General features: G+C 35.3%; 1 protein-coding gene and 1 long non-coding RNA gene across 6 annotated transcripts in view; one reads left to right on the top strand and one right to left on the bottom strand.

Annotated features, from left to right (window-relative positions):
* The window catches only part of LOC126810431 (extracellular serine/threonine protein CG31145), a 72544-nt gene that overhangs the window by 29141 nt on the left and 16808 nt on the right, over positions 1-26595 (bottom strand). For 3 of the 5 annotated variants that reach the window (XM_050535497.2, XM_050535501.2, XM_050535496.2), the window contains exon 2: positions 4727-5352. In XM_050535497.2, the coding sequence (XP_050391454.1) occupies positions 4727-5244 (518 nt within the window). In that variant the 5' untranslated portion in view covers positions 5245-5352. Of the gene's footprint in view, positions 1-4726; positions 5353-8894; positions 8918-12879; positions 12926-26595 lie in introns of those variants that run through there. The other 2 variants (XM_050535499.2, XM_050535498.2) reach the window with 2 other exon arrangements.
* LOC126810440 (uncharacterized) lies at positions 799-24504 on the top strand. The gene is made up of 3 exons (XR_007675224.2): positions 799-893; positions 21009-21225; positions 23422-24504. It is a non-coding gene; the product is annotated as an uncharacterized LOC126810440 (long non-coding RNA).

Here is a 26595-nt window from a genome sequence, read left to right as displayed (position 1 = left end):
GTATTTCACTGTATATATTTATATGTCTGCTTATCTTCGGTATTATTTAGCGTTTTTATTTTAAGTCAAATATGCTTTTTGGATTCCAAACAAGTCTGTTTACTCTATCATAATGTCAGGACTGAAAAAGAAACAGATCCTAACAAGGATTAGTGGCACAATCTATGGCTATTATCCTAGTACGTTTTTTTCTTTCAAATTTTATCTAAGTTTTTACGCATTCTAAGGTAAACCAATAGTGTGTAACATTTATATTAGTGTTGACATTTTATCATCAGTATCGCATGATGAGAATTAGTTGGGAATATGTTTCTAAAAAAGATTATAGTGATAAGTTTAAGGGTGCTCGAACATAACCAGACTTCATTGTAGAAACCTGAAACCTGTGATAACGTTATTGTGGTTGAAGTTTTCCATAAAAAAATATTTTTCGTAAGTTTAAGTGTACCTGCAAATACCCCGAATCTTTCGTAGTTCAAAACATGATACATGTGACTACGCCATTGTCGTTCAAATTTTCTATACAAGATCACAGCTTTGTAAGCTTATGTGCACCTTAACATGAACCTATATGATTACGTCATTGTGGTTGAAATTTTCTCTTAGCTTTGTAAGTTTATGTGTACCTGAAATAACCTGACTTTACTGTAAAAAATCCAAAAACCATGATTACGTCATTTGTTGTTGAAGTTTCCCATTAGCTTTGTAAGTTTATGTGTACGTGAAATTAGCCGACTTCATTATAAAAACCCATGAAACCTGTGATTGTGGTTGAGGTTGTCTATAAAAGATTATATCTTTGTAAGTTTAAGTCATCTTGCAAATAACATGACCCGAAACCTGGGATTAAGTCACTGTAGTTGAAGTTTCATTTAACCGTTTAGCTGATTTCGGTAGGTGTACATACACTTTCATGCATTTTGGTAGGTGTGCATAGACTATCGAGCATTTTGGTAGGTGTGCAGAGACTGTCAAGCATTTTGGTAGGTGTGCAGAGACTGTCAAGCATTTTGGTAGGTGTGCATAGACTATCATACATTTTGGTAGGTGTGCAGAGATTGTCAAGCATTTAGGTAGGTGTGCATAAACTATCAAGCATTTTGGTAGGTGTGCAGAGACTGTCAAGCATTTTGGTAGGTGTGCATAGACTATCATACATTTTGGTAGGTGTGCATAAACTGTCATACATTTTCAAGCTGTGAATTTATTAAGATGAATATACAATCTACAAAAACGTATTATTGATCTAAAATAAGAGTATCGGTGTTCATTCATTGGTGTATTTCCTCTCCCTATAAAGTACATAACGCGTTGGGGATGCCTTTCATGACAAAGCACCTGTCTTTTCCCGTTTCATTATGATTTTCGCAAATGAACCGTATCATTTCATTCTGTTATTCTACTAAAAACAGTGAGGCGTATATTGTGCTTGCGGGGTTGGGGGGTCTGAAAGGTCTACATATAGATCGTATATTATGATCGGGTGGTGTAAAGCGATAGCTGCATTTTTAAAAATCATATGTTTAAGTAGGAATAATCCTATAATTGAGAAACATATCATTTTCAAGTTGAAATATCAACGTTGAGCTATTTTCATGAAAACAAAGGAGGTATTTTTGCTAGTATGTCCAGTGTTACTATTATTTCAAGTGCTAGAATGATTCCCATGATTGCATAATAGTGTTTGACACTATTAGATGGTCTATATATTGTTTGTGGCTTCGAATGTCTACATGTAGTTAGTATATTACGTTCGGTGGTTTAGAAGGTCTATATGTTGTTTGTATATCATATTCGGGTGGTTTAACAGGTCTACATGTAGTTAGTATATTATGTTCTGGTTGTTTAGAAGGTCTATATGGTGTTTGTATATCATATTCGAGTGGTTTAAAAGGTCTACGTGTAGTTAGTATATTATGTTCGGGTGGTTTAGAATGTATGTATATATATATGTAGATCGTATTTTATGTTCGGGTGGTTTAGAATGTCCACATATATGTAGATCGTATATTATGTTCGGGTGGTTTAGACTGTCTACATGTAGTTAGTATATTATGTTGTTTGTGGCTTCGAATGTCTACGTGTAGTTAGTATATTATGTTCGGGTGGTTTAGAATGTATATAATAAATGTAGATCGTATATAATGTTCGGGTGGTTTAGAATTTCCACATGTATGTTGATCGTATATTATGTTCGGGTGGTTTAAAATGTCTACATGTAGTTAGTATTTGATGTTTGGTGGTTTAGAATGTCTACATGTCGGTGGAATTGAAAGGATGCATGTAGATCGTATATTATGTTCGGGTGGTTTAGAATGACTACACGTTTATATGTAGATCGTATATAATGTTCGGGTGGTTTATTAGAATGTCCACATGTATGTATATCGTATATTATGTTCGGTGGTTTAGAATGTCTGCATGTAGTTTGTGTATTATGTCCGGGTGGTGTAGAGGGTCTACATATAATGCATCATGTATTATGACGAGTTTGTGTATATCATTTAATAATGCTGTATATGCAGCACATAACACATAGTTAATGGTTACATAGTTAATCTGAACAATTTTTTCACATTATAGAGAAATTGTCATTGCATAACTTTTGTGTTAGACAATACGATTTGAACTAAATATAGAAAAATAATCCGATACAAAGTAGTATATTTTGTTAGGCAATATCAGATAAATTCGAAATTTACCACAAATGTGGTGGCTATCTTTCATGGGATGCAGTAATCCTTTCTTCTGCATATTTCAGAGCTGTGTACCGTTTCATTCAGATATGTTACAGTCAATAGAGAAATTTAGAAATGTGTCTTGACAAACGTAAAGAGTTTTATAGAAGAGCTGTGGGATGACAACAATTTCTTGTTTGTGGTTTTTCATACCCTGAATAGTCAACAGTCAGTATACCGACAGTCTGTGGGAGTTTAGATACTTTAAAACATATTTAACTTTATTTTAAGGTGTACTCTTAACTTTTCTCAAGCAATATCGACTTTTGGTAATTGGGGGTTGGGGGGGGGGCGGATACTTCGAATTTTGGGGGTTTTCACCGTAAAAAGAGGAACTATCATTTTAGATTAATATGTAAAATTAATCGAAAATTTACAAATTTGCCAGTGTGCAAAATTTGATACAAACATACATTGCTCAGAAATAGAAGTTTCAAAAATTAACTTTCTACTCTAACTGTCTAACACATTTTAGTAAATTATGTTTTACAGAATTTCACCAAACTCAAACCAAATGCCTTGCTCTAAGATTTTATATAATTCGGTATATTATTATTATATCAAATTGTGTAGATTTGTGTTCTTAGTAAAGGTGGTAATACTACTTTAATATTCAAATTATTTTAAACTTTTCAAGTCTGCAGACGAAGAGATCAGTTATTTATAATTATTTTCTTGTAAGATGTCTGAGTACAGCACGGTTTTGTTGGTAAGAACAATTTGTATCTGTCAGATGCCGTATCATAAAAAAAACAATAAACGTATGACTAAAGTTTAATAAGTCAATAAGAAAAGTTGTCATGAACTAGGAGAGTCTGTCTATTTCTTTTTAATTCGAACGATATTTAGCGGTTTGGCTAATCTTCTCCGGTAGACAAATTGTATTATTCATTACAACCACCCCGCTTCATATACACAGTATAACCACTTTTCATTATATCTGTTTGAAATAAATATATTTAAACAAATTAATTTATGTCATAAAGTATAGAGTGTAGTTACCTCGAACATTCCCTATATTTGCTGTTATAGAATTAATTGTCTATCCTACATTTATCGTAATTATCAATCAAAAGCATACAATTGTATCACTGTGTAACCATTACTAAAATCTGGATGCATGCCCTGCTACGGGCCCGTGAAATGGGGGTTTAACGTCTTAGTGTTCTGCTCAGACTGGGCTAATGACAACACCATACAGTGTGTTATGAGGGAAATTTTGCCCAGACAGCGGCGCTACGGCCTACTCTTATATCGAAGGGTTCTTTTACGTACACGCCAATGTGTACATAAGTCCTCAGTTTTTCGTCCCATCGGAGCGATTATTCGTTGTCCCTTGTCAGGTCCTCAGCCCTGTACTACTGCCAAGGAGGGACCAAGCCAGGAAATCACGATGAATTTTCTCCTTTAACACAGGTATCGAACACGGAGCCTCCAGGTTAGTGAGTCAACGTCTTACTCACTGAGCCACCGTGCCCCCCCCCCATCTTCTAATACCAAACCCTGTATTACACAGGCGTATTTACATATACGAACGCTACAAACTTTAAAATCGTAAGACGCACGCTCTTTAAATAATACAGAGTAAACTTTCAACTATTTTCTCACATTTGTCATTGGTATAGGTTATACTTTACATTGTTACGATAAACGGTCGTTAAAATTCAAAATATGTTAATGATTACAATATAGAATCATTATATAGATCTGTCATTATACAACGAGATCGTTCAGTCATTTTAATAACCCTTGTATAAATAAACACACGTGTTAATATTATAGAAAATAAATACTACACATGTATATGAAAATGAGTTTATACGTAAGCGGACATATAATAATGATTGTGTTGTATTAAAAACCCGAAATAAAACGTGACATTGGGCGTTGAATACATGTAAGACCCTGTAGATAAAGATATGTTATAAACATTTAATATAGATAATAGTGAATAAATAATAAGTATATAGGTAATAAAATATACGTACCCTTTATAATTATGGTAAACAGGCAACGTGTTTCTGTTTTTCCTTAAGCGACTAGTTAAAGATTTTAAAAAAAATAAATAATCCAGGCTGTCAAATTTCGATAAGTCGAATTTTTTACGACTTTTCTCTGTCAGGAGTAACAGCATTTTATCCACTTTAGTGTTTTTAAAATTTCTGAGGACATCTTTTTCCCCCGTTTTGGGTTCAGAGGCGACAAATGACTGACCATTGTCACGACCGTGAGTAATCTCACCCCTCGGGGATTTCGGTAAAGTGCCGTTCGCATCAGCGAAATCAGCATCACTGGTAAAGTTACTTTTATTTAATCTTTTTCTACCGGCACGGAGATGGGGATGTTCCCCCACGGATATATCTCTAAGTCCGACAACTGCATCATTTCTTACAACTGGATCTATAGGGATTAAGTTTGGTAACCCTGTGAACAAAACAACGTGTAACCCTAGTAGTCCGATCACAGTGAACGTTACCACACACACAAATCTATGTTTTAGCTTCATAGTCCCCTTTAGCCATAGCGTACAACCTGTACGGCTCGATACACAATCACTTTTGATCCAACAATCTCAGATGCCGTCTCCCTTTATACTCCAATCGACACACCATACCTGTCGAATACAAAAACAGTATTTAAATCAGTGACGATTTCTAGGTCAGCGATCACTATACCACGTTTTACACACGAGACTTTATGTTCCGTTATAGTTACACACTCACTCTATATGCAGCCTCTGACAGCCCAAGATCTCTAAATCAGCTAGGATAACGGGACAATAGAACGGGCCACAATCTACCGTTACCTCCGATCGCTCTCTTTATTTACCTTTACGTCTCGTCCCTTTCAGGTGGGAAGACACAATCACCCCTTAATAAAGTCATTATAGGCTAAACATCCCCACCTTTTCTCTAATCTTAAAACTTATAAATCTTAACTCTACTTAGCTATCACGACCAAACCTAAAACACAAATGTCATGTTGGTAATCTAACGTATGGCTTTAAACTTTTCTAATTTGTCATCAGGTTTTCATCCCTTCATCCCACAGTTATCTTTGTTTTATCTATTGTCGCCATATTGTTTGTATACAGTTGGCTTCTGATATTGATCTATAAAAGATATATTGTTCAATGATAAGTGCTGGCCAATAATAACAATCAACCCGCCATTATAGAATGAACAGTTTTTTTGAGTGGAGTCCATATTTGCTGCCTGCATCGATTTACTCATGCTTCAATCAATTTAGCATTGTATTAAGCTCTTTTATGGAACATAAAAATTAAACGTTTCACTGATTAATTCGTGTTTTTACTTTGCTAATCAATATTATGTTTCCTATACAATATCCGAAATAATAAACCATACACAAATACAATAGACAAATATTAAAAACAACCATAAAAGGTGTTTAGTCTGCTAAAATTAGTTTACTTGCCATTATAGCCCATCTACCTATTATAATAATGTGATCTGTTTGCCATTCTCACAATAATGAAATACGAATTCCGGATATCATTATACATTTTAGTAGGAAAACTAATAATGGGATAGATACCCTTTGCATAATCCTGTTTATGTTATACGAATAAATCTATAGAAAATAGAGAAAAATGTTATAATTACTACTATAGTATCAAAAATAAATGAATGAAAACTATTTTGTATGAATTAGTGAAAGATTTGATTAGTAATTGAATAGCGTTGAATCATGTTTGGGGAGATTACATTTAAAATAAAACCCGAACAAATGATTCTGTATTAAGTTATTTTGTTAACCCTGACAAAATATCGAGTTTTAAGTGGTCAAGCTTCTGTAGTATAGCAACTGTCGAGAGTATTACATTTTACAGATTATCAGATTACTGTTTCCAATAAATCAACATTGATGTATCCATGAGTCAAAACGTGAATCTACAATTTGTTTTATTGTATATATATAAATTAATAGACAATAAGCAATACCATCTTATCCCTCATCTCATATCAACTGTATAAGGTCAAATTTCACATGTAAAGAAATAGGGAATGGGGTTTAACGTCCTATTTTAAGCACTAACCGGGGCGGGTGGATGGTTGGATGGTTAGTGCGTGCGCGTTGTTTCATAAAATATATGTCATTCTCCGGTTGTACGTGACAAGGAGTAGGGTTGTCTGTCCACTGCTAAAAGACCCCTGCGCGCAAGAGGATTATTGAAATAAAAATGAACCATATGTTAGTCCCAAAATGACCTAGTTTGTGTCGAGTGGACGTTACCCCCCCCCCCCCTCTATCTCTCTCTCTCTCTCTCTCTCTCTGGGCTAATAAAAATGGTGCACGCCATACCGTGTTCTGTGAGTGAAATTTTATTGCGAAACAGTTTAACAGGTTATTGTACGATGCACACCAGTGGTCTCTGTCTTCCGTCCCATCCGAACGACTAGATTTTATCCCCATAAGAAGAATTGACGTTCGAAAATCACGGGAAATTTCTCAGCCAATACCTGGATCGATCCCCGGACCTCCAGTGGTAAGTGAGCTTCCGCCCTAATCTCTGAGCCACATTGGCTCCCCAAATTACATACCAAGTCAAAGTACAAAATTATTAGAAAGCTGTGTATAAACATATCTTTCATAATTAATAAAACATAATTTGAATATGTTTTTGCAATATGTTAGAACGGAAAACAGTTTTAACGTTCGTAAAAAAAATATTATTTCAAAGTTCGACGGAAATTCGTGCCAGTAAGAAACCACAACTTTTATAAACATGGACGAAAATAGCTTCAAGTGTACACTAAACTAATTATCATCGTTTTTAATTGGTTTGCAACTTCATTTATTTGATAACCAACAACCAACGGGTTTTGTATCTAAAAGCCACAAATACACACCTGTCTGTTTATAGAATAATTATGTGGGAGGTTGATGTCTGCAGGATGTATGCAAAAAGCTTTAACTTTGATCACATGAACATGTTTAGCTGTAGTAGATAACAATGTTATTTAAATAATTTTAAAGGTCATTTTAGGGCACAGTGAAGCCGACCAAAGGCCTGACTGTCATTTTTAAATGCTCTTCAACAATTATTTCGATTGATCTATAAACGAAAATTATTTACAGTTTAATAGATCTAATAACTTAATAATGAATTTTGTGTTATCTCATTCACATTAGTGACATTAGCATTTTAGTGGTTGTTTCCCGGACATGATGGTACTAGAGGATATATTTTTTATGAACGATTTGTGTTTTTAATGTTAGATCAAACATTTACGATCGAATGTAGGAATACTACTATTAAAACAATGGACATAAGTACATACACTATGTTTTTGTTTCTGCCTCGAGGAAAACAACTAAATTATCACGTCACAGTATGTCAAACCTCTTGTTGTTGCGTGTAAGATATGTTTCAATAACTTACGGGGAAGTCAAAAACATTTAAAGTCAGGGATTTCCTCTCGACTAGAATGTACCCGGTTTGAAGCATGAAGTACATGTACCTTTGGGATTTTTCAAGCCATCTTGTCAGGGGTAACGCCTGCTAGGATGACAAGAATGTTTCAAGCCCGGTTCTATCTTGTCAGGTTAACGCCCGTGTGTCTGACAAGGAAAAGTGTGCCTTTTTCTTCAAGTGCGACGAAAACCGAGATCTATCCGTGTACAAATTGACCAAAGAATTGTGTTGACGCTGTTCTGTTCCGACTGGGCTAATGAAGACGAGCATACGCTATACAGTGTGCTATAAGGGAAATTTTGCCCGGACAGCGGCGCTACGGCCTACTCATGTCGAATTCCAACGGGACCTCGGTTTTGCGTCCCATCCGAACGACTAAACAGCTGTCCTTATCAGACCCTCCGCCCTGCACCACTGACAAGGGGAAACCACTTAGCCACCGTAGCTCCTGTGTTGACGAGAAGTTAAACCCCTTTCAATTTCATATAACAACTAACCTATATATTCAGTACTTCTGACATTCCTTTTCATAATGTATACGGGTGTCAGACTTTGCTCGTTATTCCGAACATCGAAATGCACTTATGTATCTATGATAAGAGAATGCTAACAAAAAACGGAAATGTCGTGCTGCCATGTTATCATAACATAATCAAACATATGAAACTTTTCTTCAGATTATAGATTACTTATATGACAATAATGAGTCTACTTACTTTTTGTTTATTATTTGAAACGACGCGAACTTCCTCCTAATCTTACACCCAACTGAGATACATGACGAGTGTGAGACTAATAGTTGGAGTACAGTATATAAAGACATAGACTATAAATTGGCCACGACATAATTTTAACTGTAAATCTCTGTGATGAATGAGATATATTTTTATAACGTACATTATGACAATTTGCCCTGCTTTAAACTATGTGTAAATATATTAATGATAACACTCTTGTTATACGATTAACAAGTCGCTTATTGACAATACAAGATGTTAAAAGGTGAACTGTTAAAGGTAACACTATAAATGGCACCTCGGGGTATATGAAAATTTCTGTGAGAATCTTAAACTAGAAGAAATCGATCGCGCATTTTTCGGAGTACATCTATATTTTTTTCAACAATATTATTATAGGTTTACACAACTGAATCAACCGAAACGTATTCAAATGGACTTTTTGGGGCAATATATTTCCGTTTTTTGGGCAAAAACTCGTTTTAATTAATGATTGATTCATTCTGAAAATTCAAGAGACAAAAAAAAAAGATTTTTCGGTCAAATTGCCACAGCCCCCCCCCCCCCCGCCCCCCGCCCCCAACTGAGATTGAAATGAAATGAAATGCAATGAAATGAAATGGGGTTTAACGTCCTACTGTTCTGCTCCTATACTGGGCTAATGAAGACGGGCATACGCCATACAGTGTGCTATGAGGGAAATTTTGCCCGGGCAGCGGCACTATCGCCTACTCTTATATCGAATTCCAACTGCCAAGGGATCTTTTACGTGCATTCCAATGTTTACACGGGACCTTGGTTTTTCGTCTCATCCGAAGGACTAGACAGCTGTCCTTGTCAGGCCCTCCGTCCTGCATCACTGACAAGGGGAAACCACGTCGGAAAATCGGGATGAACTTTCTCGGCCAATGCAGGGATCGAACACCCGACCTCCAGACTAGCAAGTCAGCGCCTTACCCACCTAGCCACCGTGGCTCCCAACTGAGATTGACCTCCTACGCCTATATTAAAGACGTCTAGAAGATACTGGGTTTTGCGAAATTTCCAAATCATCATATCTGAGTCAATATTAATATAAAAAACAATTTATCAATTTTTGGACTGAAATTCCTATCTGAGAGTCAAATGTCACAATATTGTAGTTTGCAAGGGATTAAAATTCCGGATATGAAGATCAGCTGCTTTAAATAATTACAGAACATTCTTCCAAATATCATTATATCACACCACATAAGGCGAGATTATTTTAAAGTGAGAATTGCATTTTTAAGTTATATGTTTAAAATAGGCTAAAATAAAGCCTTAAAATGCATGGCATACAGACAGTCCTACTTTCATAAAGAATAATCCTAAATCCTATAATTCACTTGCGTCAGTTGATAAATTGGCAAATATATTATTTTCTTTTTTAAAGCAAACGTTGACTCTTACGGCTTTATTATCACGTGTGCAGAAAAGTCTCGCCCAACCAGGCATCATTATCCTACTCTGTTTAACCACGAACTTTGACAATCGAGTCAGCTCTCTCTTTCATTGAGTAGACTTAGTTATCCAGTGAAAAGAAATGATACAAATTCTAAGTAGAAATTATTTCCAATTTTAACGTGAATGTTTTTTAAGTGCTAGAATGATTCTAATGTTTTGACAACCTATTAAAGGGAGAATTTCATATTTTCTAAGAAATTCAAAACATAATTATTTCTATGTCTTTTGCTCAATAGGTTATCAAATCACTATTATACGATCACAGGCATTATTTCCCACACTTAAAAATCATTGACACAGGAAATAATAACACAATTACCTCCCTTGTTTTCCTATTCCCCCCATGGAATAGCTATCTTCAAACGTTTGAATTTGAAGTTGAAAATGATATTTTTGCCAATTTCTCAACTGGCAATAGTGAATTATAGGATTATTCTTTAACAAGGTAGAACTGTTTATAGATACCATCTATTTTAAGGCTTCATTTTAATAAATTTTAAAAATATAACTTTAAAATATGAAATTGTAACTTTAAGTAATAGATATAGGAATAATTATGGTTTGACTTTCTTAGAAATATGCAGTTTTCAGTTTAATGTAACTCAATTTCGATGCATTCTGCACAAAGAGCCGTATTTCTATTACACAACCCCATTGCTATGCAATAATAACTAGCTGCCTTGCCTTGATAGATTAATGTCAGATGAGTACATAGGTAAATGTAATTTATTAAATGTTACAGTTTTAAAATGTATCAGTTATTTGTAGCTTCATTAACTTTTAAAAAATTACTAACAAGTATATCAACTTCTAAAATTTCAAATTTTAACATTTTTTTCAGCTGACAATAAATGTATAGTTCTCTTATGTAAATATTTGGCAAATGTTCTTAGGAGATCCCCATTTAGTCGTAAATATTTTCTCAATAGACTTAAAACATTCTTTAAATAAATCTGTGCAAACAATATTAATATAAATAACCCTCGAAAAAAATCCCTACTATATTTTGAAAAACATCGGTGTATCGTAACATGGCTCAAGGGAGAAAATTATCCTAGATAATTCTCTGTATGTAAGTCACCGATGTTTCGTGTTATCTATTATGTAATATCAAGATAGGAATAGACCTACATTAATTGATCGGATTATTCCCAATATGAATATTATATGTGTACTACGTAGATGGATCTGTTTACGTTCAATGCGTCTCAGCTGGAAATTATCGTGTTCTATTAATGGTTATGTATTTTAGAACATTCATCCTTTAATATACCAATAAAAACAGTGGGACATTAAGAAGATTTTGAGTGTAATATGTTATTATTAAAACGTGTTATTTACACAATAATAAGGGCGTTTCTTATTATCTTTGTTGTTGAGTAGTGTAGTGAGATAATCATAGAAACATAGTCCAGTTCACCAATTAGTATATATATAGAATATTATAAAACAGGTGATGTGTGTAACGCCGTCATGGAGGACTGATTTAAACACCTACGCTGGTGTCTTTTTTTGTTGTTGTTGTCGTGAACAAAATTAGGTTATCATAGACCATTAATCCCGGGAATTGTTTTATATATCAATAGTACAAATATGGTAACGGAAAGAAATCAAATTAGTTATTTTTATATAGAAAGTCCAAAATCTACAGCCACATTTAAACGCTACAGTTAACAAAATCTAAAAACTACACCTTATTATGACAGTTAACAAACTCTATAAACTACAGTTTATCATAACAGTTAACCAAACCTAGAAACTACAATTTATAACAGCAATTAACAAAATCTAAAAACTACAATTTATCACAACAGTTTACATAATTTGAAAACTACAGTTTCACGCGACAATTAACAAAATCTAACAATTACAGTTTATCACAACAGCTGACAAAATTGAAAAACTACATTTACGATAACATGATTACAGAAATCAAATTTCAATGATAACAAAATTAAACAACTACAATTACCATGCCAGTTAACAAAATTTAAAAACTACACTTTAACATGACAGTTTACAAAATCTAAAAACTACAGCTTATCATAAAAGTTAGCGAAATCTAAAAACTACAATTTATCACAACAGTTAACAAAATCTAAAAACTAAATCTAACATGACAGTTGATAAAATCTAAAAATTGCAGTTTATCACAACAGTTAACAAACTCTAAAATCTACTATCAAGATAACATACAAAATTTAAAAACTACATTACCAAAACCTATATTGCCATACATTTTTTCCTGTGTAAAAACTTGGGAGCAAATTTACGTATGACCCCAATAAAGAACACCCAAACGTAAAATTTAGTCAGTATGAAAACAAGAAAACACTCTTTTTATATTGATGAATTACCATAAAAAAAACACAAGAGGGGAAACCTTTAGATAGATACAATAAAAAGAAATTCAACTAAAAAATAGGATTTTATGAGAAACAAATTCCGTTTTATGGCTCCAAAATTATTAAGCTCTTACCTGCGTTTTTCTACGTTGGTTTAAAACACAAATAACTGACGTAACACTGAGAAAGAATGTGAAGACAGTAAATACAGTGTGTATCATCCCTTGTAAAAACTCTCAAAGATAAATTTACAAAAAATAAACAACAGAAGCCAACGACATGTTTACTTTTAACCATTGTTCAATTTTTTCTTTCTCTTTCTAAATTTAAAACATGTATCGTTAATTGCGATGTCGCGACCTATCATTTTAAAAATCACTGTAACGTCACGTTCAATCTGCATTATCATATTCAAAATAACTTTCTACGTTCATCCTAATGAGGTTGTTCTTAATGATCTGTAAAATCAATTATCCGGTGATGTGGGGTTAAATTTTTACGATTGTCATAAAACAAATATTATACATTTTTTGTTGATGTGTGTGGAGTATAGGACAATCGCCCATATTCAAATCCCTAGTGCCTATTTGCATCAGATGAAAAAACAAGAGCGTCGCTACCGAGCTGCAATATACATCCACATTCTTACTTTGGAAGAGAATGAAATATGAAATAGCTGCACAGATTGTAATATGACAAGAGACAAAGAAGGCTAGGCGTTGGGTTTGTTTTGCCAAATTTACAGACTAAATATTGGCACAACCTGGGGGTTGGGGCATGCACGAAAATAAAAAAAGTTGTTGTCCTTATGGCTTACGGTATAAAGAATAAATATGCCAAGTTCCAGATTGAACCATTCCGAATTCCAGCCTGGAGACAAAAAATACAAAAAATGGCTTGGCTCTGCCTCTGGAGGCTGAACATAAAAGAGAGAGAAAAATGGGGTTTAACGTCCACTCAACACAAACTAAGTCATTTCGGGACTAACATATTGTTCAATTTTATTTCAATAATTTGCTTGCGCGTAGGGGTCTTTAGCAGTAGGGGAAACCGAAGGACCCGAAGAAAACCCACGAGATTGGACAGGTGGCCACACTCCTTGTTACGTACAACCGAACCAATATAAATAGGTATAATATAACCCTATGATGGATCATGCCGAAATAGAACAAAATATGTTAATAATTGCAACCTTTAGAGTATATACAGACAAAATATTAACAAAAACGTGGGTGTGACACTGCAGAAGGGACTCAGATCATGCACCAACTTCAATAGTTGCCGTCCTTAGACTACAACGAATACATATACCAAAATGTTTGTCGGGTCCTTGATAGGAACCACACTATACTACACGAAATTAAATCAAGTTTTGGGATAGTTATATGGTATCTTTATTTTATTAAATTCTGGACAGAGATCTTTGATGTGGGAAAACAAGCACAGAGGTCTTTGCTGTGGTGGAAACCAGGAGGAATCCCACGCTACTGCGAAGGGACCCCTATCACAAAACCTCATATACCCTTACAAGAGATCCAGTCATTGCCTCCAAGCAATAGGTGCCGACCTGCAACAACTCGAAGCGTTACACATTAGATAACTAGACCCCCACCCCTCTGGACAGAGACAGATAAATTATCAGCAGAAAATATTACTCGTAATTAAGCATGTAAATCAATAAACACAATAAGGAAACATAGTCGATTAGTTTAACTGGTAAATGTAACTTGAGATAAGGTAAGAGTCACTGTTGACTGTGTGAAATACTGAAATAGTAAGTGCAGGAGGACCGCACTACACGTAAAACAAAAATCTACAAGGTGGTTTACGGTTGTGTTTTGGATTGTGACCTCTCCTTTAAATTCGTGAAACTGTAGCACACTGGTCCATAGGTAATAGTGGATATTCCACGGGTGGGGGGTTCACATTTTCAAAATGCAATAAAAATTGGTTTTGGGTAAAACAAAATGCTTTGTAATTCACTTGTTTTTATGCTTTATAATTTCAACACAAAAGCAATTTAACTGGAGTCTAACAAAATTTTGAAAGTAACGACGAATACCCACAAATTTGTGACAACTTGGAGAAAATAAAATGTTTTTGAATTTTTAAAACATTTTAGTAAGGTTACAGTTTTCAAAAATTCAATTTTATATCAATAATTCACTTACGCGAAGGGTTCTTTAGCAATGGAACGAAACCAGGAATGGAGTTGGAGGTACTGACGAGTAACTACACCAATATAGAGAGAGAGTTGTCTTGTCATTTCGTAATATTACAGGATATGATCTGAGATATTTTATCTACAATACGGAACTTAAATTTAGAAAAACGTGTGTCGTAAAGCAAGCCGCTGTTAGTTTTATAGAACATAATTTCTTTTTATCTTGAAATAAAAAAGAAATTGTGTATGGAAAATTCCACCAGTATGATTCAACGTGGACGTAAACAGAATTAAACTACATGGGTTGGTAACATATTGAAGTTTTAATTTAACCAAATACATGTAAAACTTTGTGTTAAATTCAGTTTGATATTTCCAAATAATCAATAAGTTTATGAAGTAATATTGACTGCACCCGGCTTAGGTGTCTGATCCAGGTTCAAATTCTTCTTTTAGGTACCAGATCGCTGGAGCTAACCTTCCTTTCTGGTGTCGACGAGGCGTTCAACCCCAGTCTATCTCACACAGTAGCATGTAGACGGGGGGGGGGGGGGGGGAATGGCTATGGACATGCCTTTCAGAGGGCGTACAATCAAATACTGAAATTACATTTTAATTTTAAAAGTATTTTTAAAATTTGAAATTATCTTTGTTAACTGTTTGACACTTAACATATCTTCCTTTCTCACATTTCTGAAGTACTATGTCCTATATTTGAGTCTTGTTGGCATATACAATCAAAGAATTGGCCCCAGGGGTGGGAAGAAAGGAAGCAATTAGTCTCGGTTACCCAGACCCTCCTAGCCTTTAACGTACAGAGGGTCTGGGACCGTTTCAATATTTGACAAAAAGTTCCATTGCCCATGCGTAACCGGGAGTTTATTTTTTTAATGTGGTTGATTATCCAGTACTTTTCGCCAAGTCAAGTAAGAGTTGCGACCCTTCCCGCAATAAATCCCACAATTCTTGCATTATTATAAACAAACATGCATCGTGACGACGAATTAGAGTTAATTAAAATAACATACATATTTATGCTCCATGAAGAGAGAGAGAGAGAGAGATAGAGAGGAAGACAGAGATGACGAGAGGGAGGAAGGGAGTGAGAGATGGAAGAAGGAGAAACAGCCTGGCTTCCACAAACATTTAACAGGGGGTAGGGGGTATAGAATGTGCACGTGTAAAAATAAGATGCAAACTATTTTACACGCTTGCTTCTGCTTCTGGAACTCGTTAAACCCAATTAAACCCAATTGAGTTTATACGTCCCACCGATTGAAACATGTACTGATTTTGAACATATTTTGCTTAAAGCCCCATTAGAAAGCTTTGGTGATTTTTCCGTATTTAAAGTGACATAACGTCTTTGACTTGATTGTATTTACGTGCTTATTTGTTAAGTGTAGAGAGAAAGTTATATCTATAGAGAAAGGTGTTATGAACAAATTCATTTGTAGATGCCAGCAAATAAACTAAAACTTAATGATGAGAAAACTGAAGCTTTTCTTCTTGGTCCTGAATCTAGACGTGATATTTGCTGTATAACCCATGTCCGTGTTGGCAACCTCTCTATTCCAATTTCCAATAGCATAAGAAATCTTGGAGTGATGTTTGATAGTAATCTCAATATGGGAACCCACATCAATCATATCTCTAAAGTGTGCTATTTCATTATATGGAACATTGGGTGCATCAGGAAGTATCTTAATGCTGATTCTACTATGATACTGGTGTCCTCGTTGATTCTTTCCAGGATAGATTACTGCAATTGTTTACTGGTCTGTGTTCATACTTCTCTTGTTTCGCGACTCAAAAAGATCCAGAACACAGGATCTAGGATAATATCTCTTGCTCCTCGTTACAGTCACAAAACACCAATTCTCAAATAACTCCATTTTCTTCCTGAGGGATCTCTTACAATCCTACGCCCCTACAAAGACCTTTCAGATCTGTAGATAAGAAACTCCTTGTAGTGCCGAAGTCTAAAACAGCCCGTTTTGATCAAAGAACGTTCGTGATCTGCCACTGGAAATAAAGAGCTCCCCAGATACTGTTGTGTTTAGATCCAGACTTTGTTTAAGACAGCATTCACTTTATGATAGTTGTGGTCGTTTTTGGACTGCGCTTTGAGCAGGCTCATGCATGGACATTGCGCAATATAAATAGACTATTATTATTATTATTATTATTATTATTATTTTAGGTAACCGTCCAAACAACATAAACAGTACACAAGTCGATTTCCGCATCATCTTTCGATAGAAATATTTATTCTTACCGATCTTGCCCATTCATTAATCGTAATTCAATTCAATACTTTTATTTAGACCTAAATAAATGAGTTTCAGAGCTGTTTTAGAGTAATACAAATTGCGCCCTAAAAGTTGTTATTTAAAAAGTAATCTCGATGTTCATAGATATAGAAACGAGTTATTCGTCAGAGGTATCCGACGTTCCAAGACACATAATGATGACGTTATTAAATCAATACAAAGATATGTGCGACTTAAAGAATTTGTGTCATGAATTCTTAAAAAAAAAATCTTTTACATTTGACGTGCTTTTTTAATCGCAGATCAGATTTCCACAGCTATCTTACACCCTCCAGATACCTAATGATGTTTTTAAGGGCGTTTAAAGTTTTTAGATTGTGACATTTAACTTTATCTTGGTATATATGGACGTGGTTCTACTGTTCAAATAGCCCTTTGAACCGGTAAATACAGTTTAACGTGTCGTTTTTGGGTGTAGTTTCGACACGTGCCGGTTAGTGTTAATAGATATGGATGTCAATTAAGAAATGTAAGTAAACAAATGACCAAATTGTCTCGGCTCTTTTACATATTTACTTATTTCTGCCAACCATCAACTTACACGGATAAACCAGTTATGCTGGAAGGACTTTACTAAACAGTAACTGAAGAAATGAAATGAAATGGGGTTTAACGTCCTACTGGGTTAATGAAGATGGTGAAGCTGAAGAACTGCATAATAAATGAAATGCGGGTTTAACGTGTTGCTTTCCTGCACGAACAAGGCTGATGAAGATTTCCGCCTAGTCATCTTGGAATTACAATTACAAAGGGGTATTCTACGTGCACGCTAATGGCAGTTTTGATTGCCACACCCTATATCTTACACCAATGACAAGGGAAAGCGGGCTGGATAATCCCGAGGAGCTTCCTTGACCAATACAAGAATCGTACCTGAGACGTCCTACCTGGTGAGCCAGCGCCATACACACCAAGCCACGCTGTCACCGAACTACATTTAACGCTTGACTGAAAAATACCTTATATTTCTATCTGAAATAATCAATTATTATGTTGTTAGCTTAAAGTAATAATTCTCCGAAAGAATTCAATGCTATTTGCGGAAGGCACGCATAGATATCCAGAAGGTCCATTCTAAGAAGGTCATGCTCAAAAGGCTTGTAGTTGAGTCAACGATACCTTTGATGCTTTCAAAAATTTCAGATATTATAAGAATTAAGAGACGATTTAAGATGGTTGGATCAATGCCCTTAGTTGCCCACAAGCAAAGCTCCGAGTCGGCGATGTCAATTGCGTTATTAGTCAACAATGCACGTCGTTACCAAATGCGCTGAAATAGTTTCTTTAATATATATGTAGGCAAAAGCATTGAATGCTTTGTGATTATACTTTTATTTTATATTTGAATCAAATATGAGGAATTTCAGTAGGAAGTTTAATTATCATTTTTTATTATTTACGAAACTACTTCTAGATATTCATATATCATCTATTTGTTCTTCGGTGTTTTGAAAATCCATTAAAATTCGATTGGTGGGTACTGTCCCCGGCCTACCCTCCTCTACTGATTAACTTGAACTACTGAAACCCAGACTTGTGGCAATTGCCCGATAGTTCCCTTCTACTGAGTAACTTTCCAAATTCTAAGTTCAAACTATTTGTTATATTACCTAATGTATTGATGGGTGTCGCGTACAGGTATACTCACTTCTCGCTTGTTTCGCTCATATTATGGAGACAGATTTCTGTCGTACTCGGGTATTTTGGGGAATGCGCTGTATACCTAACCGTTTTGTCAAATATTTTGGAAACTTACAATAATATCTTAACTTTTAATCTTCATTCGCTTAGCTTCCTGCTAAATTCAGGACTAATTAAAGTCTTAACATATTAGCACCGTCTTATTTATGTGATCTTTTACAACGTTACCGCCCAATTAAACAATCGTCGTCTTTATCAGATTGGTTACGGCTTTGAAAACCAAAAGTTTACGATGTAGACTCCGACTTTTTATCAGATAAAGTGACGCTGTATAATTACCTTAAAATAAACATTTATTATTTTATCAGCTTTTAATAACCCCATTCTCCAGTAAATGTTATCTTTATATTATTTTCAACTTTTAAAGTTTTAATTTATACACTTTTTATGTATTTTATAAATGTCCTGTTTATGTTTTTTAACGCATAACTTCTACTCTCGATTTTGTAACGCAGATTTTATCCAATAGACTTTCTTTTACAGTCTCGCATATTACGGAAATAAATTCAAAAGTTCCTTAAGCCCCAGGCAACTATTACGCTTGTCCTATTTTTATTAGACTATCTATTTTAATGAGATGCAGAGGTTGTTGCCTGATCTAATTTATTTCTATAATAGAAAGTAAGAAGAAAAAGTTGGCGGTAGAAAGTACAAATTATGTCTATAAAAGAAGAATTCGGACGATTTCAAGTTGAAAAAATGGATTTTTTTTTTAGATTAATTGCATAGAGTTACAGCCCCCCCCCCCAACCCACACACACACCACGAAAATACCAGTTTTAGATAAGAATTACTCTAGCTCGCATTTTGAACCAGTTAACCCTCTATAAAATTTCTCTTTTAAAAAATACTTTATAATCCACGATCTATTTTATCAAAGAGTTGGTATCGTGATTTATTAGATTTACGCTCCTTTATATACAAAATATTCTCTAACAATTGCCTAAGGTCAAGAAATAAATTCATAGTAACCAATAAAAGAAAACATATGAGGATAAACTTTCCTCTGATCTATGTCGCCTATGGCAATAAGCACCAAAGTCTATGAGTTACATTTCGGCCAAGTCGGCTGCAGAGATTCGGGATGTCATTGAACGTCTATTTTATGGAACAGTAGGGGTCAAACAATAGTCTTGACGACTACTACTTCATAGTACCAAGAATATCCGTAATATTTTCCATATTCAAATCCTCGAGAAAAAGCTTTCTGAAAGTCACCTTTTGATATATTTTGCTAAATGGGTGATAATCAGGCCAACTTCGGACTTTTGCGCTGTAATCATCTTTAGGAGTTGGTAATTATCTGTCTAAAGCTAGTTACTTAACCACTCGGAATTTGCCTACGTATGACGCAGGTGGCTAAGTAGGTAAGACGCTGGCTCGGTAGCCTGGAGGTCGCGTGTTCGATCCCTGCATTGATCGAGTAAGGTCATCGGATTTTTCCGACGTGGTTTCCCCTTGTCAGTGGTGCAGGACGGAGGGCCTGATAAGGACAGCTGTCAAGTCGTTCGGAAGTGAGGAAAAACCGGGGTTCCGTGTATACATTGGCGTGCACGTAAAAGATCCGTCTTTATTATTAGCCTAGTATAGGAGCAGAACAGTGGAAGCTACCCATTTCGATTTCAATTCTCGATGAATTATTGACCCTATTCTTATTGCCTTTAAATTTGCTGTTTAAACCAGCGCCGCCCTGGGTAGCCCAATGGTTATTAACCATGAACCATTGGTTACTGATATGTTTTTTAGAAGATATAGGTAACTCATTAGCGTTAAATTCATGCGATCATAATACGGGCACCTGTTGGAACCACTAAACATATTTTTATCTTAAAGTAGTATGGTAATAACAAGGCAAAATAAAATAATAATTAAATGGCATAATAATCTGACAGAGTACTTATTACACAGCGCCAATTAATATACAGATCGTTGCTATTCCAGCTCATGCATTAATTCAAGCAGCGGACATTTTCGAAACTGATTATCTTTTTAGTAATCTTTCCATTTAGAAAGTTAACCAACTCAATCATGCTCCATTCGTTCTGTTTGTTTCTTTACATTGCAGTACTGGTTATAACTACAATACGTATAACTACCATTTATACTGTATACTATTGAATACCACATATAAATCACGGGTCTACAAATCTGACATATCACCGTTAAATGTTATTAGATCAGCTGTATTATATCGTAGAATCATAATCAAATATGAACTGAGAGTAAAATACAATACTGGATCGCAAAATGGCCGATTTCGGATGAGATCATAGAATATAAAGGTAAGTAGTATAGAATTATGATCCCTACAAACTATAATAGAGTATACCATATGATAAGATCATCATTAAAACTAAATGAACCATGGTGTGGGGTGCACATGAAAATTAATGATCTGAAAGAGGTACATTAATCTCATTGAATGAAAAGGGTAATAAGTTTTCAGTATATACATTGACCCACGTCTATATTTTTACTACTAGTATCTAAGGACACATATTGACGTTCCTATGGACCTTAAACGATTTTACTGTATTAAGAGACATACTAAATATTGAAACATACATTTTAATATCTGATCCTAAGGGTTCCTAAACCTTGGTTAGGACATTTGCCTCCAGGGGTGTAAATTTATTGGTATATATTTTTATGAGTGACAGTGGTTGGGTTTGGCATCCCTGTACACATTATTATTAATTGTCTATAATACATGAAATAACAGCGTTACGTGCTAATGTTATGGTTATTGTTACTAATGTTAAAAACATTTGTCAGTTGCTATTTTATGATGAATTTGTAAACTCAAATTAGAACTGGTTAATCGAGTCACATTAATTACCACATCACACCTAGAAAAACAATCTTTTTTCCAGGCTGTTACAAGACGTATTGGCTGGTTTAAAGTTTTTTTTAAATTTCTAAGTCGTGACAATGAATCTTAAAATATACTGATATGTGACATTTAATAGCTTCATAAATATCACCCCCTCCAGCGCAAAATAGTCAAGAGTGTACACTGTTTTCTTCAACCATCTTCATTGGCATGTAATTGGGTTTTCAAGCTACATTGTATCATCACAAAGCTTGTCACTGCCCCTAATATTACCTTTAACATCCTTAGCGAACAGAGGAGGGTTTAATTGTAACGGCTTAAGTCGTTTCAGATGTGATATAGAGAGGTCAGCGATGGCTATTACCCCTTTGTGTAATTTATAGACATGTCTAATAATATAAACTAAAACACTTATAAACACTTCACCGCTTTTATCGACCTTTACAGATTTGTATACTTTAACATTGCAAAAGAGAGAGAGAGAGAGAGAGAGAGAGAGAGAGAGAGAGAGAGAGGGGGGGTTAACGTCCACTCGACACAAACTAGGTCATTTCGGGACTAACATATGGTTTGATTTTATTTCAATAATTCGCTTGCGCATAGGGGTCTTTAGCAGTGGGAGGAAACCGGAGGACCCCGAGAAAACCCACGAGGTTGGATAGGCGACCCTACTCCTTGTCAGCGCGCACGCTAACCATTCAACCATTCAACACCACCATGGCCAGCTTTACAAAGTTACCTGTAAGTGGTGTATAGGTAGAGAGACAGAGAAAGTGAGGGAGGGGGGGGGGGGTTAACGTCCACTTGACAATAACCAGGTCATTTTGGGACTAACATAATGTATAACTTATTTCAAGTTGGGGGAAACCGGAGAACCCTGAAAACCCCATGAAGTTAGACAGGCGACCCTAATCCTTGTCACATACACGGATTGAACCCACGACCACGCACATCGACGAAGACCTAATGATCTAAAGCGTGCGGATCAGACCACATGTTCACCACCACTCCTCTTAATCCGGAGAGAGAGAGGACCCGGGGGAAACCCACGAGGTTGGACAGGCGATCCTACCCCTTGTCACGTTCAGTCGGAGAATCGAAACCACGCTAGCTGACTCAATGACAGATCTTATGATACAACGCGCATGCGCTAACCATTCGGCCATCCACCCCCATCCCCAATCCGTAAAGAAATATTATACTAATGTATGTTATGATAAATAAGACCAGATATTTCAAGTAGATGTCAAGTATACTTCTGTAATCTTATAAAGTCGACACCATGACTGGTCCGTGAATGAACCGAGACTATATTAATTATATCCCCTTAGTGTACTATTTATAACAAGTATATATTTTCCCCAGTTCTGTTTAAATGGGCATTATGGAAGATTAGATTTAAAGAGCTGACAATCTCGATTATCCATTTGTACTGTTAATCATCAACAGCCGTTGAATCGCAGATCGGATTCAAATTTTTAAAATAGTACCCATGAGATGGCATCGAAACTAGATTATAGTCTTGTCATGTTGATAAATGTCTAATTAATAGGTTATATAACATATAAGGCCTAGAGAAAGACCTGCAATAGGCAGATTTACATAATGTGTGTTTAAAGGTAACTAAATTTAAATTGACTTTCAGGTTTTGGTGAATGATCATGATCTGTGATGAAGAAAGAACATAAGATAACCAGAAAGAGAGAGAGAGAGAGAAATGGGGTTTAACGTCCACTCGACACAAACTAGGTCATTTCGGGACTAACATATGGTTTAATTTTATTTACATAATTCGCTTGCGCGTAGGGGTCTTTAGCAGTGGGAGGAAACCGGAGGCCCCGGAGAAAACCCACGAGGTTGGACAGGCGACCCTACTCCTTGCCACGTACAACCGGGGATTCGAAACCACGCCAGTCGACTCAATGACAGACTTTATGATACAGCGCGCGCACGCTAACCATTCAGCCATCCAACCCCCAAGATAACCAGAAAAGTAATTGGGAAGACTGGTCGCCCATCAAGGTTTTTATCAGCTAAATGTCCATCATCGGAATCATTACAAACAGGTACGAGCGTGACGTTATGATCACCATCTTTTAATTGTGACGTCATATCAAAATCGAAGTACGCCAATCGAGGCACAACGGTCCGAAGAACACGCATGCCAAGTTTCATTTGGATCGTACTTGAATTGGGAAGCCTTGGTCTTTTTTTCGAAGTAGAAGAACAAGATGAGTATATAGCGCTTATGGCCTAATTAGAGAGCCAAAAATCTCATAGGACGGAAAATTGCACAAAATTAACATTGGAGGCAATAAAAAAATAATTGCTTAATAAATGACTTGTCTCCCTTGGCCAGAATAAACCAATAGCGGATTATGGGTTGTAAACTCTGTATATATTCAGTAGTTTGTTTGCCAAACACTTGTTAATAAATGAGATAAATAAAGAGTTGGTATCAAAGTATACATAGACTAATGAAATACTCATCAAGTTTATCACGACTCTTGGCGTGTTAGAAAATCCAATATGGCTGTTTATGGGCTACAACCAAGACGTATTGTCATATGCAGTTTAAAAGTAATATTTATCACATTAAATTTCTGTATTATATAATTATGTAACTTTAATCGCCAAGGATATAAAAATCACATTCATTCCCGGTGACTAGTCGTTCGGGTGGGACAAAAGACCGAAGCCGCGTGTGCACGTGTGCGTGCACTTAACAGATCCCTTGGTATTTTTATTGATAGGAATAAGAGTAACGCCGCTGTCCAGGCAAAATATCCTTATAGCAAGCTGCATGGCGTATGACCGTCTTCATTATCCCATTCGGTGCATAAAAGTAGGACGTTAAACCTCATTTCATTTCATTTCCTGTATATATAAAAGATTATCTTTCTAGAACACCTTAATGGAGCAATGGCATTAAACATTACATTGCCTTTTAGTTTTTTGGAGTATCACACGCATCATAACTATCTTTCTAGCACGATCCATGATCATGAAATCAAATCAGAGGGAGGTCAATACGTATTTGAAAGACACCTGATGTCCCACTTTTTAATCAAGACAATATACTTTAATAGGTATTTGTGACGTGTCGTCAGTTCAGATGGTTAATATCCGCGGGAAAAAATCCACTGGAGAGGTAAACGATGTAGGCTGAGAAACATGTACAATCAGAGCGTTGAACTGGTGAAATAATTATTTGTATATCATTAAATAGTTAACAAACCAGAATAAAATTCAAATATAGAACTTTAGAAGCAGCTTCAGTATGAGTAATGTAATGTTTTTCAAGCTGTCGCTTTGATTTTAAAACTATTAATGGAACATATTATTGTCTTTTTAAGCAACAGCAGTTGTTTCATCAAATCGATGTAGAACGTACAAGTTTGATCTATGAAACAGTAGCTAAATATTTTATTATCGTTTTAAACCGAATTGAACTATTTTACAAAGGCAAGAAGCGATTACCTATATAAGATAAATAATAGAGTATGTTGATTTACCTATCTGTAAAGATGTATGTAACAAGGTCGATCATTACCTGTGTCTCACTATATATGCTAAATATTTACTGAGACCCCCACAGAAACCGCTGCAATTTGATATTTGGCGCTTTTCTTAATTGAATATGTACAATATTGATTTTTCACAGTTAGTTAATATTTATTCAAACCTACCATTAAAGATACATGTCCCGAAAGTATTTATCGGGTGATTATTTCCAATAACCGTATGGCCAATTTGGTATACATTTGTATATAGAAAGCATAGATACCCAATCTTACTAGAAAAATACTTGATTACCCGAAAATCACCTATGGGGCAAGCACTGGGCAAAAATGTCAGGGTATCACTAACTTGCAACCTGATGGTTGTCTGTTAGCATTTTGTGTGCTAGCTTGACTGTGGGAGAGGTTGTCGTTTCTTGATCAAATGGTTAGGAGGTTTTGGTAACATTGAGGATTGTCAGTGTACAAAAGACTCTGCAATTCAACGGCGGAAACAGAAGTTGACAGAAAATAATTAAGAATTTACTTAGACCTCATTATGTATGGTAAATGGACAGTAAATAATGTAAGATACATTCTGGAAAATGGACCCTTACTCAGAGAAGTGAGATGACAGACATGGCCTTTAACATCAGTGTATTTAGCTTGAGGAATATCTCCACGTATACAAAGCAAATTTTTGATAAATTAATTAGTTTGAATATGTTGTTTAGTCCAAATATATCATCAAATCACACAGTCCATACGCGAGAATGTATCTTTAAAGGCATTACGTTGATTCCAACAATAGAAATATCCTTTTTGGAGCATTATGTTTTTTAGAAAGATCTCCGAAATGTAATCTGCTGCAATACAAGAGCTCCATAGATACAATTTCTGTTCATTGGCCATATATTGGAAACGAGAGAACACAGACAGTGTATTTATAGCCTCGGGCTTATATTAGTCACAATGTGCAACTTCAAAGTATTGACCACATTTGTAATTGTCCGTTTATAGCAATTGCCGAACTTCTGACAACATTACAAATTGAATTACCATATTGACGAAGAGCCTAAAACTATATCAAACTATTTGCATATATAGATGAAGATAAAAATACACAAACGAGATTTAACGCTAGTGAAATTAGTTCAAGCAGGAAAGCGTATGACAGATGCAACATAACCTCCAAAGAAAACATAAACAATATACGAATTTTTTGTTTCGTTTTACCGAGTGACATGATCTGTAATTGGATGTACATATATAGATTATATGTACCGATTGTATTACATTCTATCGGTTAGGTTTTTACA

The sequence above is a fragment of the Patella vulgata genome, chromosome 2, assembly GCF_932274485.2.
Source record: "Patella vulgata chromosome 2, xgPatVulg1.2, whole genome shotgun sequence".
Classification (NCBI taxonomy): Eukaryota; Metazoa; Mollusca; class Gastropoda; family Patellidae; genus Patella; species Patella vulgata.
Note: the sequence above shows the minus strand (reverse complement) of the source record. Positions and strands in the feature narration are given on the sequence as shown.